This window comes from Microcebus murinus, chromosome 14 (genome assembly GCF_040939455.1).
Source record: "Microcebus murinus isolate Inina chromosome 14, M.murinus_Inina_mat1.0, whole genome shotgun sequence".
NCBI lineage: Eukaryota > Metazoa > Chordata > Mammalia > Primates > Cheirogaleidae > Microcebus > Microcebus murinus.
In genome coordinates, this window is record NC_134117.1 from 36,264,555 (window position 1) to 36,285,115 (window position 20,561).

General features: G+C 38.5%; 1 protein-coding gene across 5 annotated transcripts in view; it reads right to left on the bottom strand.

Moving 5' to 3' along the window:
• The window catches only part of PAPSS2 (3'-phosphoadenosine 5'-phosphosulfate synthase 2), an 84,411-nt gene that overhangs the window by 26,978 nt on the left and 36,872 nt on the right, over window positions 1-20,561 (bottom strand). For 3 of the 5 annotated variants that reach the window (XM_012762891.2, XM_076009995.1, XM_012762890.3), the window contains 2 exons: window positions 4,401-4,518; window positions 992-1,227 (listed from right to left, as the gene is read on the bottom strand). In XM_012762891.2, coding sequence (XP_012618345.1) covers window positions 992-1,227; window positions 4,401-4,518 — 354 coding nt within the window. Of the gene's footprint in view, window positions 1-991; window positions 1,228-4,400; window positions 4,519-11,194; window positions 11,240-20,561 lie in introns of all 5 variants that reach the window. The other 2 variants (XM_076009993.1, XM_076009994.1) reach the window with 1 other exon arrangement.

A 20,561-nucleotide genomic window follows, 5' to 3' on the forward strand; every position in this document is an offset into this window, starting at 1 on the left:
GCTTTGGTATTTGATAGCTTTGAGGCTTTGACACTGGGGTTTGTGCTCTGCAGTCCTTGAAAGAAAGTCCAGAAATTTCACTCTGGTAAGTAAACACAGTTCTCAAGAACTTTCAGAGGAAACCATGGAAAACAGCTCCTCTTAGGAGGACAGTACTGGCAACCTGGGTACCTTTCATCCAAAGGATGGGTTCAAAGCACATAGCATATTATGTGTAGCTCACAGAAATGTCCTGCTTTGAAAGAAGAAGAGTGGCCAGGCGCGGTGGCTCACACCTGTTACCCTAGCACTCTGGGAGGCCGAGGCGGGAGGATCACTAAAGATGAGGAGTTCAAAACCAACCTGAGCAAGTAGAGACCCTGTCTCTACTAAAATTAGAAGAAATTCATTGGCCAACTAAAAATATATAGAAAAAGTTAGCTGGGCATGGTGGCGCATGCCTGTAGTCCCAGCTACTCGGGACGCTGAGGCAGAAAGATCGCTTGAGCATAGGAGTTTGAGGTTGCTGTGAGCTAGGCTGAGGCCACAGCACTCCAGCCCGGGCAACAGAGTGAGACTTTGTCTCAAAAAAAAGAAAGAAGAAGAGTGACATTCCACCTCATGATGTCAACATTAAACACACATAACCTTCTGCTTCTGCAGTGAATTGCTCTTTTCTTTAGTGAGCTAAACATTCTTTTTCAAGGCGGCTGAAATTACAGAGCTTTAAGAGTTTTTCTTATTCAACTTTCTCTCCCTTTCAGCTCTGACCACATGTTCCTTATGATTGTGAACTTGGAAGGGCTTATGTCCACAGGTGCCCTGGCATCTGGAAATGAAAGAACTCTCTTTATATAACCAATATTGAATAGAGGAAATGAGAGAGTGCAGGATGGGAGAGAGAAACAGAGGAGAAATTCCTCCGGGCCCTGCCTTGCCAGCCAGTTTTTCCCAGCAGTCTGAGAGCACCTGCCCGTGCGTGGGAACCATGTGCAGTGCCAAATCCTTTTACCTTTGAGAACGGAGAAATGAAACTGGTGATGCAGACCAGACCCGCGTCGGCAAACAGCTTGGCTACCTCCGCAATCCGGCGGATATTTTCTTCTCTGTCCCCAGGAGAGAATCCGAGGTTTTTGTTAAGGCCGTGACGGACGTTGTCCCCGTCCAGGGAGTAACAAGGGATGGCGTGGGAGACAAGGTACTCCTCCAGAGCAAAACTTATTGTCGTTTTTCCAGCACCAGAGAGACCTGTTCAGAACAGGTAAGGCACACTGACATGGTCCCGGATGGCTTAACGTGACAAATTGTGAACTATCCTGGCACTCTTAAGTGTAATTAAACCCTCATGACAACCATTCGATTGACTGCAAATCAAAAGTCATTAAAATCTAGAAAAAGTGCAGTTGACTATAAGGCAAGTACTTGCACATTTTTTCAAATTTTGAAATATGTGTCCCGTATTAAGATTATAGCCTTTCAAAGCAAGCAGGCTTCATAAATAGGGAGAATTGGGGGCTGCATGTGGTTGTTGGTATGTTCTGTTTGGCCTGCAGAGTGTTTTGCAGATGAGCAAGTTGTGCATACAAATCCAGATTCTGGCTGCTCTTAAAAAATCAAAAGTTGTGGTGACAGTGGTCTCATATCCCTCACAGCCTCTGGAGACTGACAAGCCCACCTCCCTCATGGACGCTGCTGAACAACCACCTAACAACAGAGTCCACATGCTGTTCTTTTGGCTTCAAGATTTTTCCAAAATGACTCCCAAAACACGAAACAGAAAGTCACCCTGAGACAGGCTGTAGATGTATTTAGAGCTGCCTTATGTCACATTCTTAGGTCTAAAGCTCTTTGGAGTCTTGATATGAGAATACAGTTACCATATGCCTTTCCACCATGCTTTCAAAGCACAACGATTAGGAACCCACTTTATAATATCTATATAAGAGAAAGCATAAGAAAGAAAGGGACAAAAATACAACCTGTCAAAATTACTTAATAGCTCAAAAAATCTGAACTACTCTGGAAAACTAGCACACTAAAAATCCAGTCCTTTAGGATTTTAGGATCTTTGTCCTCAAGGTCCCTGGACCTGAAGAATATTCCATGGTGCCAACCACTGTCAGGCAGCACCAGGGCATGAAAAAGGGAAAGTCCCAGGGGCACGTTGGGGAGGGGGAAAAAGCCAAGACAACAGGGGAAAAGAGGATAAAGGCGGGAAAAGTAAGAGAAAAGCAGGGTTGAAGGACAGAGGGTGGGGGAGACTTGGGTGAGAAAAGGTGATCTACAAAAGGCAAATGAATATTTTCCATAGTTTTAGTTACATTTTAAAGTCATGTCCTTGGCTTTGACAAAGGATCATTAGAAGAAATGGCTACATGAAGAACATGTCGACAATCTTTGCTAAATCCTTGTTGAAGGTGTTGTCTGTCCATGGTTATGTTATTCAATGTCATCTAAATAAAGACTTAGGTGATACATTCTTCTTAGAATTTGTGGTAGGTGGTGGGGTAGAGGAGATGGGTCTCTTGAGTCTCTGGTATGTTCTTTCTCATCAGAAAATGAGAGAAATAATAGAAATTTCCTTCCATTTTGCTTCAGCTCTCAGGAAACTAAGAGCTAAATCACAATAACTATGTTTAACTGGATTGTTGGCATATTATTTTAATACGTTGGGGTAACACTAATTACACTTACTAAGAACTTCATGGGTCAGGGATTATACTAAGTGCATTTATGCTTTACTTCATTAAGTTCTATCTACACCTCCATGTGGCAGGTACAATCTTTATTCTCACTTTATAAATAAGGAAACTGAGGCTTAAAGAGGCTAATTGGCTTGTCCAAAGTTACACAGCTAATGTAGGTGGAATTGGGCTCAAATCTGAGTTTCTGTATTTGAAATCCTTGGTTTCTTCTGGTCTGTCTGGTATCAATATCCTACCTTTGTACATAAGAATAAAAAAAATTCTCAGTTTCCATTCTCTTTAACAAAAAAAAAAAAAGAATAAAAAAAATTGGGAAAAGATGATTTTTTTAAAGAGTAAAAATAGACAGAGGAAGTATACCCTTTAGATATTTTTCTCTGCTCCCAGTCCTCTTTTTCTTTTTAAGGGAGTGCTACATTAGAACAAATGAACTTTGTGTGTATGTCCCAAGGCAAAAATTGTTTTCACTGGTAAACCTCTCATGAAGCCAAACATTTAACTGGAGGGAAACTTCTGGAATACAGCTGTCCCTACTGCTACAAATTATGTGTCTTGGGGGAAGTTGAGGTAAACATTGCAGAAGTAACAATGGGCGGATGCTGCATATTTGAATAAAGCGAGTTCCTGGCCCGCTGCCTGTCTTTGTGCTGGAGACTGGAGAAAGGCATTTTGATGCAGAGTCCAGGAATGAATGAAATCAGGAAACCAAAGGCACTAGGCACAAATTTGAAGATAAGAAGAATGAAGATGATTTGGACAGAAAAGAGAAAAGACTCGGAGTAGCCAAAAAACATGCCAGGCAAGTCTCTACCAGCCATAGCTTTTAGAATTATCTTCAGGTTAGAATACATCCTCATTTGTGAGCAGATAGTAACACATCAATTGATTTCATAATGTGGATAAATATATTTTTGCATCTGGCTTCATATTCACTTGAGAAGTCGTGTTTATGAAATGAACTTGGTTTTTCCTTTTGAGTCCAGGCTGTGTCAGATTCGTATGCCTGGGAACAATTTCCTCTACCTTTTACTCTGAGTGTAGGATGACAGGACAGGCAGGACTGGCTGTGAGAGTCTTAGGTTCTAATTCCAGTTCTGTCACTAGCCCTTAGCTTTGACATTCTGTGGCTATAAAAACACAATAAAAAGGAGATTCATTTGCTCACCTTAGCATAAGCAAGTTATTTCTGCATACAGGGGCAATCCTCGGCCAAATGGAAATGACTAGTTTTCCTTCTTGCACAGATTCTTATGTTTGTTTGTTTACAGTAAATGAAATAGTCCCCAGTATGTCAAAACATCAGAAAACAATATAAATAACTCTAAACACCCAAAACCTTATGGACAGCCAAATGCTTGATGTCAAATTAGGAAAGCCCCATTCAAAACTACCATTAAATGTGTTACGGGATGAACTTGAGAATTATTGAATTCCTTAGAGCTGAAAAGGGATGTCACAATCAACGCGTCCCATCCTTTCCTGCCAAAGAGGAGAAAACTGACAAATAGAGACTTTGCTTGACTGGATCAGACTATTTCTAGAGCAGACTTTGACTCTACTTCTCACTGATGGTAGAGTTAGGACTAACACCCAGGCTTTCTACCATAGCTCTCAGCCTCCTTCTAATGTTAAAATAAACATGTAATGTATATAATATTTTACACTCATTTCCATAAAATTATGTCGTCACATGTCAATTTTTGACCAGTAGCATACCTGTCAGCCACACGGTACATCCTCGGAATCCACCTCTTGTTCCAACCACCTGCCCTCTCTTATTCCTGCTCACATGGTGGGCCTGGTAGACTACATTGGTGGATTTCTGCTGGTTGTCCTACAAAACACAAGACCAAGCACAACATTTGATTGATAAAAAACACATTCTTCACTGCGACAACATAAATCCACTTTAACACTTTAATTGCAAAGCTGATATATATAACAACTTACATAAAAGAATTTTGGAAAAGACTCACCCTTGTCCAACCTCATACCATTTTTTTTTCATTTCTGCAGATTACCCTGAGCCATTAGCTATATGTATGTATTTTTCATGGCCGTAAGTATATGTATCTACTTTATTCATTCTGTTCTACTCATTTGATAATATTCATAAGAATTTTTGTTTCTATAAAATAATTATTTTAAAATTAATGCATAATATTTCACCAGTTCATGCAACACAATCTGCAAAATAACTAATACAAATATGATGCAAGGGTTGGACATGGCGGTTCATGCCTATAATCCTAGCACTTTGGGAGACCAAGGAAGGAAGACCCCTTGAGGCCAGAAGTTTGAGACCAGCCTGAGCAACATAGTGAGAACCTGTGTCCACACACACAGAAAAAATTATAAGGCAATAACAGATTACATTAATAGTCTTCCTCAACGATACCTCCTCTTCTATAATTGGCAAACAGTGTAACATTTATTAGTTCTACTAATTTAGAAACAAATACTGCCTTTAGAATACCCACCATGATCCTTTGAGAATATAAGTCAAATTAGACAATTTTTGATACTATGTAATAGTTCTGGTACCGTGGCATTTTAAAATGTGCACGTTGGGTAATGGTTAGGGGAGTGTCTTTGTTTCTATAAATGCACGTTCTCCCCAAGTCCTGTGGGCTTGAACTGAGAACAACCCAAATATTCCAATAGCTGAGGGAGTACTAGGGTATAACAGGTAAAACCCAGTCCCCACGGAGCCACGAGAAGCCCAGATCACAGTGCAAGGAGTTAAAATCAGTCATAGCCCTGTCACTCCCACCCGGACATCAGCAACAAGGCAAGTGTTTAGTGGCTGAGCACACAAGGCTACTTCTTCAGAAGAACTAAACTTTACTTTCATTTTTCCAATGGTCGATGTACAAACTTTTAAATCTTTCAAAAAGCCCAGCAGAAATGGAAATGTACCAGGTATTAGAATTGGAGGCCAATTCAAATATCAAATATCTTTATTTTGTCTGTTATCAAATCAGCCTAGTGAGGTATCAGACTATCTGATCCTGATTCTAAAACTCTGACTGGGAGGTATATGTCTGATTAATTTTTTTAAAAAAAAGTAAAATGAGCCAATAAATACAGTTTGAGGTGGACTTTTTTGTTTTTTTAATAACATGTGATCCAAGGGGAAAAAAACCCATTATTACAGCTAAATAAAAAGGCCTGGAAACTACACATATATGTCTGCAGTGTGGTAATTGAATATCTAATGACAGACATAATACAGGTTTCTGAACAGTAGAAATCTATGAGCCTTTTAAACACCACACATGTACATCCACCAGAGCTAAGAAAGCACCAATATTTTTTGAGCAAGACCTAGAGGATCTTAGAAAACTCTGGGCTGCACATTTATATTCTGGAGCAAATCAAATCACCTCTTTTTTGCTGCTCCCTTTGGGGGGAAAAAAACCAAAGAGGGCTACAACTAGGACTGTCTGGAGATTTGCAGAGATCGTGGAGATGAACATGCTCTGTCAATGGCAAAGCTCTCTAAAAATATGGATGCGGACGATTTTTATTCATCATAGACTCACCCAGCCCAACCGGAGAGGCTGCGGGATTAGCACCTGGGAACTGGTTTCCAACCCTAGGGGGAGATAAGGAAGGCAGAGCATACTCGTGGAGAGGCCTACAGGTAAGGCAGAGCCCTGCAAAAGGCCGGTTGGCAAGGAACAGGTGTTACCAGTGTCGGAGGGTGCCAAGAGGAAGGTCACTGAAGGCACAGTGGAATCAGCTGGGTTAAGTTACCTAAAACCCTCCAAAGTTGGATGTTCTGATCCCTCATCAAGCAAACCTGGTCAGAACACAAGTCTCAGAAAGTGGTCGGGACATAGTTCCAGAAAGTGGCATGTTAGACAGCAGTTATGGCTACACTGGTGGATTCATAAATGGGACCACATTAGGCTACTCCATGTGATATTCTAGCAGCATTTCCCCAGAGGAACAAATCCTCGGAGGTATCCTGCATCCTTTGTGCCACATGAACTTTATAGCTCAAGGATAACATTTAAATTTCCTTTTTCCCGATTTCCTTCTTAATTAATGCCATTAAGTTCAAAACCATTGAGAACTGAATATCAGTTCATCTGTTTGTTCATTGATTCTTTCAGTAAGTGTTTATTGAGCTCCTACTGTGTGCCAGGGGCAATCCTAGGCACTGGGAACATAGCATTAAACAAAGTGGAATCCCTGGCTTCATTTTGGGGAGAAAGACAAGATCAAGTAACTGGGGCCCCACTCTCTGGACAAGGGAAAGGGTTTTGTGTATATGTAGATATAGAAATAGATATAGATCTGGATACTACTATAAAGATATATAACAAACGTCTGCAACTCAATTATAAAAAGAAAACCCAATTCTTAAAAATGCACAAAAGATTTGAAGTATCACTTCACAAAGGAAGATATACACATGGTCAGTAAAGAACCATAAAATATTCAATGTCATTAATAATCAGAGAAATGCAAATTAAAACCAAAATGAGATGCTACTTATAATATCTAGTGGCAGCAAGGATGTGCTTTCATATGTTGATGGCGGAGGTATAAAGTTGTACAATCATCCTGGGAAACAACCCGATAGTTTCTTGTAAAATGAAACATTTACCTCCCTTATCATTTAGCAATTCCATTCATAGGTATTTACTCAGGAGAAATAAAAGCATGTATCCACAAAATGACTGGTACAAGAATGTTCTTAGCAACTTTATTTAGCCAAAAACTGGAAATAGCCAAATGTCCATCAATAGGAAAATAGATACCAAAACAAACAAAAACAAGAACAAACCCAACGCGAAGTACAGAATATTCATAGAATGGAATACTGTGCAGCAATCAAAAGATACAGACTATTTATACAATCAACTTGGATAATAATGAATAGAAAACATTATGCTGAGTTAAAGAAGCCTTGCAGAAAAACTATATATGTCTTATTCCATTTGTATGAAGCCCCCAAATAGGGAAAACTAATCAACTAAATCAGAACAGCAGTTGCTTCTGGGGTGATAGCAATTTTTTATAACTAGGTAAGGATTTGAGATACAGGTATTTACATTTCTGGGAACTCACTGAATGTATACTTAAGATATGCATTTCATTATATCTAAATTTTACCACACCCCCCCCCCCACACACACAGCCATTAAGAAAAGTAAGCCAACAAGGAAATATATAATAAAATTTCAGATAGTGGAATATATCCTTTAATGCTACTGGATTTATGGAAAAAGGCTCTGAACCAAATCACAATGAATTGTACTAAGGAGCTGTTGTGCACCTGTGCACATGAACACCCACCAAAGTTTAATTTGTCTACAGAGAAATGTTTTTCCCCCTTTTTGGCTGTTTTCCCCCCATACAGGCAGAGATCAGAATAAACTCCAGACTCTGTTAATCTCCTGTGGGAGCTTTGTTATGATCTTGTTAATTGTCTTTCCGGCAAGTTCCTCATTTTCAAAACCAGTTCAGATTTCATCAGAAGGAATTACTCCAACATAAGATTGAATCTCTGAACTTTTGTTCTTCACTAGCTGCATTTTAATCATGAATTTTTGTAGAGATTTTCTATCACTTCAGTAATATTTAAACAAATAAATATTTTCAGATGGCCAGGTACTGGGCTCTTTTGGTTCAACAAGATGTTTTGCTTTCTCTTTATTTCAAAATCACTCTTGATGTTTTGCAAAAGACAAAACAAAACAGAAAGCAGATATTTTAATGATATTTTAACTGCAAAGAGGTGGGGCAGTAAAAAACTTTTCTTTCTCTTTTTGAAAGTTTTACACTCTTCTACAGAGCATATGGTGTTCTAAGATTTGGAAATGAAGTGGCTGTCAGAAAAAAATGGTTCTCTCCATGGAAAACAAAACACATATTAAAGGGAAAAAATGCCTGCCTCCCCGTGTGTATATAGAGAGTTCACAGGCATCCTTCGCACCTTGTCTTACATTGTCACTTAGCAGCCCAGAAACCACCATGAGTATGGGTTTTTCAGGGAAGCAAACTTGGATTTGAAACCTGCTTCACAGCCCACTTGCTCTGTGACCTGGGACAAATTATTAACATCTCTGAAGCTCCATTTCTTCCTCTACAAAATGGGGATAAGAATATTTCCTTCAAAGGGTTGCTGAAAAGATTAAATAATTCTCTATTAATATATAAAGTAGCACATATCAGACACAGCAGGATGTTGAATATAATGAGTCCCAGGTGGCATTGAATCTAGTCTAGAGAAGTGACAGTAGTTTGAGTTCCAAATCACCCAGATTTAGAAGGGTCCTGGGGATTTGGGTCTACTCCAGTGCAAGTCTGGGAAGGTGGATCTCATTATCTGATCAGATGGTGGAGAGGATAGCACTTTGGGGTGAAAATTTTACACACACACACACACACACACACACACGATATTGTCATCATCACTGTTGCTGCTCTATTAAAGTCCAGCCTGAAAGTACCCCACGCTGAGATGCACCAGTTTGAAGACTCCTCATTCTTCCCCAAACGTAATGCCCTCATCCTGGCTGTCTTGCAGTTATAAACACTTTGTCACCAGGATGAAGGATGGCCTTTGCCCCCGTCAGCCTTATGAGTTCATTAGAGTCTGGGTATTGTCACACCACCAGGGTGGCAGTGAGGCTCTGCCAGGCCCACCCCTCACTCCTATTGGTGGTACAGAGAGGGGAATGCCCAGTGGCTTCTAGAACTCAGCTGATGTACCTCCCCTGGTTGTGGCAGAGAACCTCAACGTTCACTTAGTGCAGGGGTGAGGAACTTTTCATGTTGGAAGGCCCCCATTAATTTAGCTGTAATCAAATAAGGCTGCATTCAAGAAATTTCAATTAGATATACTAAAATATATACATTATTTTGTAAAAATCTAACTACTAAGTATTTAATAATTTCAAAAAATGAAAACTTTGCAAATTCCTTCAGTGATTGCTTGTCTGAGAAGGACTTTATTTCTCCCTCATAGATGAAACTTAATTTTGCCAGATAAAGAATTCTTGGTTGGGCATTATTCTGTTTTAGAAGATTAAGGATAGGCACCCAATCCCTCCTGGCTTGTAAAGTTTCAGATGAGAAGTCTGCTGTTAGTCTGATAGGCTTTCCTTTATAGGTCATTTGCTGCTTTCATCTTGCTGCATGGAGAATTGTATCTTTCACATTTAATTTGGTCAGCCTAATAACCACGTGACAAGGTGATTGCCTTTTCACATTGAGTCTCCCAGGAGTTCTGTGTGCTTCTTGTATTTGGATATCAAGATTTCTAGCCAGGCCTGGCATATTTTCCTCCAGTATTCTGTGAAATAAGTTTTCCAGCCCTTGTGAATGTTCCTCTTCCCCCCTTCCCTTCTGGAATCCCAATCAATCTGAGATTCAGCTTTTTTACATAATCCCACACTTCTTGTAAACTTTGGTCTGTCTCTTGTTTCTGTGTTCCGCTTTTTCCTCTGATTTGTTTAATGCATAGGCATAATCCCAATGGGACCTGACCAAAAAGCTTCTGCACAGCCAGGGAAACTACCATTAGAGCAAAGAGACAACCTACAGAATGGGAGAAAATATTTGTTCTCTATGCTTCTGATAAAGGTCTGATAACAAGAATCTATCTAGAGCTCAAAAGAATTAACAACAAAAAATCAAACAACCCCATCAAGAAATGGGCAATGGAAATGAACAGAAACTTTTCTAAAGAAGACAGAATAATGGCCAGCAAACATATTAAAAAATGCTCAACATCACTAATCATTAGAGAAATGCAAATTAAAACCACAATGAGATATTATCTAACCCCAGAGAGATTGGCCTATATCAAGAAATCCCAAAACAACAAATGCTGTTGAGGATGTGGAGAGACAGGAACACTCTTACACTGCTGGTGAGACTGCAAGAGAATTTGGAGATATCTCAAAGAGCTAAAAATAGAAATACCATTCAACCCAGCAATAGCATTATTAGGCACCTACCAAAAGCATAAGACATTCTATTATAAAGACATCTGCACCCGAATGTTTATGGCATCACAATTCACTATTGCAAGGACATGGAAACAACCCAAGTGTCCATCAATTCATGAGGGGATTATTCAAATTTGATATATGCTTACAATGAAATATTATTCAATTCTAAGAAATGACAGCAAGCTAGCACTGCTTATATTATCCTAGATTGAGCTTAAGCCCATTATCCAAAGTGAGGTGACACAAGATCAGAATAATGGGCTCCACATATACTTGCCATCAAATTAGTACTGACTGATTAACACTGGTGCTCAAAGGGTGGTGGTGGTCACCAAGGATTCGGGGGTTGGGAGGTAGTCCCACATCTGAGGGATGTGGTAAACATTGTGGAGGGGAAGGGCATACCTCTAGCCCTTGCTAGGGAGAGGCAAAGATATAAAATGTAACCAAAACATTAAGAAAAAAAGAAAAACAAACATTTTTCAGGTGTGGGACAGGTGGGAGGGGGAAGGAGGGGATGGGTATATATATACATACGTAGTGAGTGTGATGCACACTTAATGTTTGTACCTCCATAATATGCTGAAATAAAAAAAAGAAAAAAAAATGAAAACTATTTGTTAATTTTAACACATTAACTGCCATGTGAGTTGTATTTAACTCACACTAGTTTTGAGCCTGGGGGCTTGTAAAGCATATGTGACCTCTCTTCACCTTGAGCTCAGCATGAACTATTTCAAGTTGCATATAACTTGCACACAGAAAACAATAAAAACATAACAAATTTTTCATTAAATTAGAAAGGATTTTTATTATTATTTTTATTATTATTTTGTTTTTGAAGTTTTTATTCTATTTTTGAACTCCTGACCTCAAGCAATCCTCCCATCTTGGCCTCCCGGAGTGCTAGGATTACAGGTGTGAGCCACTGCGCCCAGCCTTATTTTTGTAATAAGACACTGTGGCCCCAAGGAAAACATTTTTGCTCTAGTGTGGCAGTCAATGTGTTAAAGTTGACTAACGTTTTAATGACTTTGTTGTGTCTGTTTTTTGTTGGAAAGCATTTGAATATTTGGTTGCCACATGGTCTGAAGTTTCAGTTGATCCTCTAGATGAGTATAAGTCATTTATGACCTGAAGGGTGTCTTGATCTGGGATAGATAGAAGAATAGTTTCACAGCAATCAGCAGTTGAAAAGGAAGAAAGATTTTGGGGGCATGTTGTCAAAGGTGGGTATTCAACTACATTTTTTCATATTTCAATTGGATCTTTCTTAGCATCAGTAATGACTTTAAAATGTCATCCACTGAGAGCTCAATCAATTTTATCTGTAGTTCTTTAGATGACTTGGTGATATCAACTAGGTGAGGTAGAAATGTTAATTTGAGTGTGATGTCAGACTTCTCAAAGTCAGTGAATCTTTCGTTGTATTCTCCAATTAATAGGTCTATAACTGCTGTGTTTTCTTCAAATGATTTGCACATATCATCCTGTTCATTAGTGACCTTTGCTAACTGGGGAAAATGTTTATCTGAAATTTCCTTTTGAAGAAGAAGTGTTTTGAAAAAAGATAGCTTTTTTTTCAAAATGCTTGCTTGGATTTGTTGCCATACATCATATATGCACTTAGTTTTATCTTGCAAAGAAATATTCAAGTCATTTTGATTTGACATGATATCACAGAAATGCTGCATTCCTATAGAAATCTTCTTTTGATAATTCACATTGCTGACTCTGTTCTTCATACAATTTAACTATCTGCTCTCACAGAGATAAACTTTTGGCTAACATCTGTTCCTGTAATAGCCAATTCACTTTAGAATGATATGGCAAATCCATACTGAATACCTCATCATTCAACTTTAGCATGTTACAAAACTGACCGTGCTGTGTTGCATTTGCATGAATATTGTTAATAATACTTATAACTTGTTGCAAAGTGTCACTTAAAATAGTAGCTTTAGCACAGAAATTTTGCTGATGCAAGATACAATGAAAAGAAATAAGAGCATTTGGATCTGTTAATACATTTTTTTAAATCTGTACAATAAACCCATCATGTTTTCCTGTCATGGAAGGTGCACTGTCTATAGATACACTCACTAAATTTACCAAATTCAGTCCAACTTGACAAAATTATCTTGAACGTTGTTGAAGATCTCTATTCCCCATATTCTGTTTAGCAAGAGTGCCCAAAGTGAGTAACTCTTCATAGCAAAGAAAATCTTCTGTTATGACCAGAATGAAGTATAAAACCTGTGCTGAGTCAGCAGTATCAGCTTATTTATCCAAAGTGATTGAATAATATATATTTTCCTTTTGAAGTGTTGCTTGAAGTTGTTCTGTTAAGTTGAAGGCTAATTCATGCTGCTGATCAGTTGTGGTTCTCCTTGAAAGAGGCAGTTATTTGTATTTTGAAACGTTATCAAGTCTCAGCATCCTATGACTTCGATCATGCATTCTTTCATAATTTCTACACCACTGAATGGCTTCCCTTTTTTCTGAGTGTATAAGCTACTTTAAAAGTTGCTTCAGTGGCATTATTTCCAGGTCTTATTGCTACTTGAAAGAATTGTCTTTGCTTTTGTTTTGCATCTTTTAATGTCTGCAATACAACCTTTCGTGCCTCTCCTTCTAATTTAAAATATTTGTGGTCCTTATTAGTGTCATAATGCTGATCATCATTGCATTTCTTTAATGCTAATATTGCAGTATCACAAAGCAAGCAAACTATCTTATCTTTAGCAAAAACAAGATAATATTGCAATTCCCAATCCTCATTAAAAAATCTATTTTTTTTCCTTCAATGTTCTCTTAGTCTTCTTTGACACGATGGACTGTTAAGGAAACAGAATTTAAAAATACAGTAGAGCTCTCCAACTGTTTCACAAATTCTACTTCAAACAGAAACACAGTACACCATTGTCAAAAGCTGATAACAGATTGGCATACTTGACCACCATAAATTCTCACCAACCAGCTTCATGCTGTAGTGGCACCAGTCAGGCAGGGGAAGTTAGAACTAGATCATGAGCACAGCTGCCGTCACTTTAGCCCTTCTGGCTGACTAATGTTCTAATTGTGCCAGTCAATCTGGGAGGATTATTTTGTTGAGACTTATTTTATTCTTTGGTATTTTAAATACGTTCATTTAAAAAATAAAAAAATATATATATAAAAGATGAACAAAAATGTATTAATAACAATAAAAAGATTTGTTCTATAAAATTTGGATTCATCCAAAGGGACACATGTGGCTTTAAGGCCATAGGTTCCCCACCCCTGACTCAGCGTAACTAGAAGAGAAGGAACCTGGAGGAAACACGAGATGGTTCCATGGTGGGGCAGGGCAACCCAGGGCCAAAGCCATGTGTCACAGTGAGGAGTGTCAGGAAAGGGAGGATCCTGGAGGAATGAGGAAGCTGGAAGCCATGTGTCAGGGTGAGTTTACCAAGGTTCAAAGATTGTTTGGAGCTATCTATAATGTCTTCAATATAAAAACAAGCAAATGCATTTGAATTCCTCTGCACCTTTGTGCTCTATAGGCAGTGCAAACAAATCCGCTCCGTCCTGTTTGAACTCCGCTCTCACCGTCCTTGGTCTTTGCTTTTATTGCTCCCTTGCTGATTGAAAGTTTTCCAAACCTCCCTGCTTCTGGGTGTGCAGTTTGTGGATTCATCTAAAGATCTGTTTTCAGAAAGCAGCAACCTCAGTTAATGCCTTATCTGGCCCACAGTAGAAGCCCCTACTTCCACATGCATTATCTCATTTGTTGCACAAAACCTGGGGGCTATGGAGGCCAGGCACTGTGATCCATTTACAGATCTGCAAACTGCTGCTCAGAGATGCTAGGGATGTGGCTGAGGTCCCACACCCAGAACACAGTCAGGTTTAAGTCCAAGTCTTATTCGTATGTACACAGGACTCCTCATCTCTAGTGCCAGCTACATGAGCTCTGTGTGTCACAGCTTCTTCACTGAGGATTAAATAATGTAAACAATTAAAAATATAATTCTCACCTCATTTTCATTACTCAACATGAGTAGCATCAAATTGGATTTCACAATTACATATTTTTTTCCCTCTCAGATTATTTCCTTTGATTATATAACCCAAAGTGAAATGATTGTCAAAAGTTATGAACCATTTTATAGGTCTCATTATATATTGTCAGTTCATAATCCCAGGAGACAGAACCAAGTTACCAGGCTACCACAATAGACTTATTTCTTAATATTCCAGTTACTTTGTTGTGTTTTCCTTTTTATTGGCTTTTTCCCCCTAGATTGATTTGTACTTATTCTGGTAAGAATATGCATTTTTCCATGTAAGTTACTGATGACATTTGTGTGTATTTTTTGATATTAGTTAACTACAATCTCGTTAATGACCTTACCCACTTTTAAAAAATATATTTTGGTGCTTTCATTTATATTTTGAATAGTAAAATTTTTATTAATTATAATATGTGCTTTTTGTTCACTTCCTTTCCTTTTGATATGTACTTTATTATATATCACATACAATATCTATCATCTAATATTAAAGAATATATTAAGAATATATAAAAATATTCCTGTTGTAGGCCAGGTGCAGTGGCCCACGCCCGTAATCCTAATACCCTGGGAGGCTGAGGCAGGAGGATTGCTTGAGGTCAATATTTTGAAACCAGCCTGAGCAAGAATGAGACCATATCTCTACAAAAAATAGAAAAGTTAGCCAGGCTTGGTGGCATGTACCTGTAGTCCAGGCTACTCAGGAGGCTGAGGCAGGAGGATCACTTGAGCCCAGGAGTTTGAGGTTGCAGTCAGCTATGATGATGCCACTGCACTCTAGCCTGAGCAACAGAGTGATACTCTGTCTCAAAAAAAAAATTCCTGTTGTCATTGATGTCTTCCATTTGATCATTAATCAGATCAGAGCCAAAAATATTCTTCAGATTTCTAGCCACTTTAGATCATTTTTGGATATATCTGAAATTATTATTATGTGTTATATGCTTATATGGATGAATTTTATTTATTTTCCATCATTATAGGCAGTAATCTCATATTATAATTCATTTTCCTTTTACTTTGAATGTCTTTTAATAGTTAGAATCTATTTCTAGAATTCTTATATATTTAAAATAAAGTTTTCTGCTCTTAGACACTCATGGTTCTGATAGTTGTTTTCTAATGTGTTTTAAAATTTTGAAGATAAAAACTCATTCTTTTAAAAAAACTTTGATTTTAGTTTATTCTAGAATACATTTCTCATGGAAATAAAATTATGCAAGTTTTGTTGAGAATATGCAATGCCTCACTATGATTTTTCTCTACTAGTTTCTCTGGTTCTCAAAGAATCTCAACATCATAATATAGAAAAAAGAATCATTATCCAAAGATGTTCATAACAATATTATCTAAAATAGTGAAATCATAAACAATAAAAATTTCCATCAATTAACAAAGTTATGGTATATCCATATGATGAATATGTGCATCTATATTTATTGACCTTAAAATATATCATGATATATGCTCAAATGAGAAAACAGCTCACCGAGTAAGTTAACATTAATCTCATTTTTAAAAATATATGTATTTATATATTTAAGACTACATAGAAAAATGTCTGAAAAATCAAGGACAAAATGCTAATAGTAATAGTAATCATCTTGAGAGTTACATCCAGCCTCAAAATGGTTTGATTCTTGCTGCTCAAAGGGACCACAAATTGTGTGGACACCAGCGAGTCTTGTAACACAAGTTACAACCAACGGAACAACAATCAAATGAAACCAAGAAATAATAAGAAAAATATTATTAACTCTGATATCTTGAGAACAATCTTTAAGACAACTAGTCCCTTTCAAATACATAATGAAGTGCAGTGAGCGCTACACAGACAACCTTTAAAGTATAGTCCATTACACTTCATCAAGGTGGTTATTGTTTTTGGCATTTAATTATTTCATTCAGAGAAAAAGTGCTAGTAGAGAAGACATAGCAGCTTTGGGAAATTAATATAACAAATTACAACCTTTGTTCCCTCTTCCATATATATTCTAATAAGGAAGGTATTCGCTTTTTGCCAACAAAGTCTGAATCAACTGTGGTCATCCCATAAGAACCTCCCAGAGAAAGGTGCCCTAACAATATTAGTAAAGTCTGTAAACAGCTGAACACCAAGATACAATCACCACCCACCAGACATTTAAGGTTTAACTCCAATCTTGTGGTTATTGGTAGATAGGAAAGCTTTAACTGAAGAAGTGTCACTAAATTAAAACTGATGATATGGGTTTTTGGTTTCGTTTGTGCGTGTGTGTGTGTGTGTGTGTGTGTGTCTGTCTGTCTGTCTTTTTTTTTTTTTTTTGAGACAGGGTCTTGTTATGTTGCTCAGGCTGGCCTCAGACTACTAGGCTCAAGTAATCCTCCCACCTCAGCCTCCCCAGTAGCTAGGAACACAAGGCACATCCCATGGTTATATCGCATGTTTTAAAAAGGAGTTAACATTGAGGAAAATACGGTTCTAAGGTATTCTGTGTTAAGAGAGATTACAAATAAAGGTAGCCAACAACTGAGAATGCTAAAACCAATCCCATGAATATGTATTTCACAACATGTATTTACTTCTTATCATGCAAACCATATTTCTGTAAAACCACCAACTCCATAGGGTTATACTCTGTGTTAACTACTCTTGCGTTATAAGGAAAATAACCACATCAGGTAGGCAGTAACAAAATACCAGTTGTGAAAACTGAGACAAATGAGTTGACAAATCCCTGAAAGAGCAAATTAATTCATTTGTCAGTTATTAGGCAATACAGAAATGGTTCAAATCTGGAATTTACAAATTAAAATTGTGATCATACTAAAGTTTTAGGGTAGATGTAAAATTTCTCTAAGACCCAAAATTATCATTTTCGCCAATTCCTACCACAGTTAATTGAAGAGGTTAATGCTGTCAATGAGAAAAAAATTTAAGGGGAAAATATATCCACAACTAAGTTGATTTGACTTTTAGACGCCACCTCCAGGAAATAACACAGACTGATATCAAGTGGCCAAGAATTTGAATAATGTGATAAAAAATGGCAACAACAATAAAAACAACAAAAACTAAACAGGAAGAGTGCATAGTTAAGGCATCTTTTAAAAATTCTGCATGGCTTTTCACAGTACAATGTTTAATTTTTTTCTTCAAAGCATCTAAAAAACATGAAAATTGTTGTAAAACCCTAGATGGTAAATTCAAACAGTTTGCAAGCACACAGATGTTTGCCAAGGAAAATAAAGAAGCCACTCTGCTCATGGGATTGTGCATGGTGTCAAAGGTTCTCTAGGCTCTTTATCTTACACTGGCTGTCCGTCTAGAGGTCCGTGTGGCCGTTACAACAAGGGAAGAGACTATCGAGTTTCCATTGGCTGGTGAACAACTCAGTTCTGGCCTCTCCAGATACTCTGCAGGAAGCAACAGGGTTATGACACTGGAGAACTTCGGCTGCATCTTCTACTTCGAACTCTAACCACATGTTCCGTGTTTTCGGTCTTGATTCTGCTCATACGCCCTGGCATGTGCCTGATCTTCCTTGGACCGCAGCCTCTTAGTGAATTTGCCTCACCTGGAGCACCTCTTCTGCAGCTGGTACAACCCACGTGACCTTTGGACACCCCCCCCCACAGGCCACTCCCTGAGCACCTGGGCTCAGCCGCTCCTTCACGTCCGCGGGACGGGGGTCTGCATCCGGCTGGACTAGAGCTTTGTCTCCCCCCAGTGGGTGCAATGCAGGGCAGAGTGAGCCCAAGTGCTGGGTGGAAGTGCCGCCCCCTTGTCACCCCTTCCGCCGAAGGGACAGGAAGAGAGGTAGCGCTATGCAGGCTTGGAGGTGAGGGACAGCTGCTAAGAGTTGTCAATCCACCAGGACTCGCACTGGGTTTCCTGGGCGGGAGCCCTGGGCCGGCCTGACCTTCATATTTGACAAACCCATGTTAGGTCCTTTCCCATTCTAACCGTGAGAAGAAGACCAAACAAACTCCATGAGGCACATTCTACAACACTCTGAGATTTATACTCCTCAGAACTGTCAAGATCATAGAAAACAAGGAAAGCCTGAGAAATCGTCACTGCTGAGAGGAGCCTAAGGAGATATGACAACTAAATGAAACGTGGAATGGGATCCTTTAACGGAAAAATGATATTAGGTACAAATTAAAGAAATGTGAAGAAAGTATGGACTTCAGTTAATGTATCTTTGGTTCATCAATGCTTGCAAACATACCTCACCAACATAAAAGTTACTAATTAGGGTAAAGTAGGTGTCAGGATATATGGGAACCCTTTGGATCATATTCTCAATTTCTCTCTAAATCTAAAACTATTCTAAAAAATAGTCTAATTTTCCTGAAAGTGTATTTTACTAAGATTTAGCAATAAACAAAATCATGAAAACCTAAACATTTCATTCTCATTTAGTTTCTACACTTGTGGATTCTTTATCCTCCTTGATCATATTTCCTAAAATAACTAAATTCTTTATTATACTTTTAATTTAAAGATTTAAATTGCTTGGAGTTATATGAGAAATCCTTTCATAAGCATATAGAGTAAAGCAGAAGGAATAGAAAAATTAATGGACAAGACATTGCTAACAGTTGGGTACACATGTAACAAGTTTGGACATGTCTACTGAGCTTATGGATGACATTTTAAAATATTACAAGTGAGATTATGGTTTCAAAGAAAACTGTTGAAATCCCTCTGTCCTTCAAAATGGAGATAAGATTAAGTTGGCCTTCTCTATGTCCTTGAACCTCCTATCATGACATATGTGGCCCTTAATTTTCCATACAAAAGAATCTGAGTAAATAAACGGAAAGGAAGAGAAAAAAGAGATCTAAAACTCCTTAGGAGTGGTGGGGGAAAGCTCATAAAAGCTGTATTTTTTGCTTAAGAAACATGAGAGTGGAAGAGAAGCAGTTAGACAGTTTATTGCAGGGTAAAAGAGTAAATATTTTTGGATCAAATAATCCTGAAATTGCATCCTGCCCTGGAATGGGCCCCAAATTAAAATTACACAGCTGGAAGTTGGAGATATATTTGTGTGTGAAATTACTTCCCAAGACCTTCAGGAGGTGGGTGTGTCAACCCACAGATGCTCACAAATCTTCACACCTGAACCTAAAGCCATCATCCAAAACCAGATTTGAATGGAGACAACAGGTAGACAGTGAGGGTGGGGGAAGTTCGGATTCCACAGTTATACTGGAGGTAGCAATACTCCTAACATGTTAGACTGCTATTTTTAAAGCCATTTTCTTATGGAAAAAGTGTCTTTATGATGAAACTTTTCCAAAGCCCAAATAACTAGTTTCTGAATTAACCTTCGGAACATGGCTTGCTCTTAAAAATGACTATCAGGGCTTATAGGACCTACTGCTCTCCTTCTTCTCTAATTACATATTGTCCATCTACAAGTCCTAGTGAGCCTTTCCTCATGATCTCTGTCATATAAGATCTTTCTTCCAATTTCCACTGTCCACACTCTGACTTAGACCCTTCATGTCTTGGTTCCTGTGATTTCCACCTTAGCGCTCAGGCCTGTCTCCCTCCACAGAAGGCAATGAGCCAGCTGCCAGATGTGCTCAGCCTTTGTCCTGACCCAGATGCCCCAATCTGTGTCACGCTCTGCAACAGAACTTGCTCCGGTCCTTCGCCTCCAGCACGCCTGCCCACCAAGGCCTGCTCATTTTTCATGTACAGGCTGCTACGGTTTGGATTTTTGAGTCTTCCTCATAATCATAATGTTGAAAGCCTAATCCCCAAGATGATGGTAGAAGGTGGGGGCCTTTGGGAGGTGATTAGATCATAAGGCAGAAGTCCTCATGACTGGGATTAGTGTCCTTATAAGAAGAGA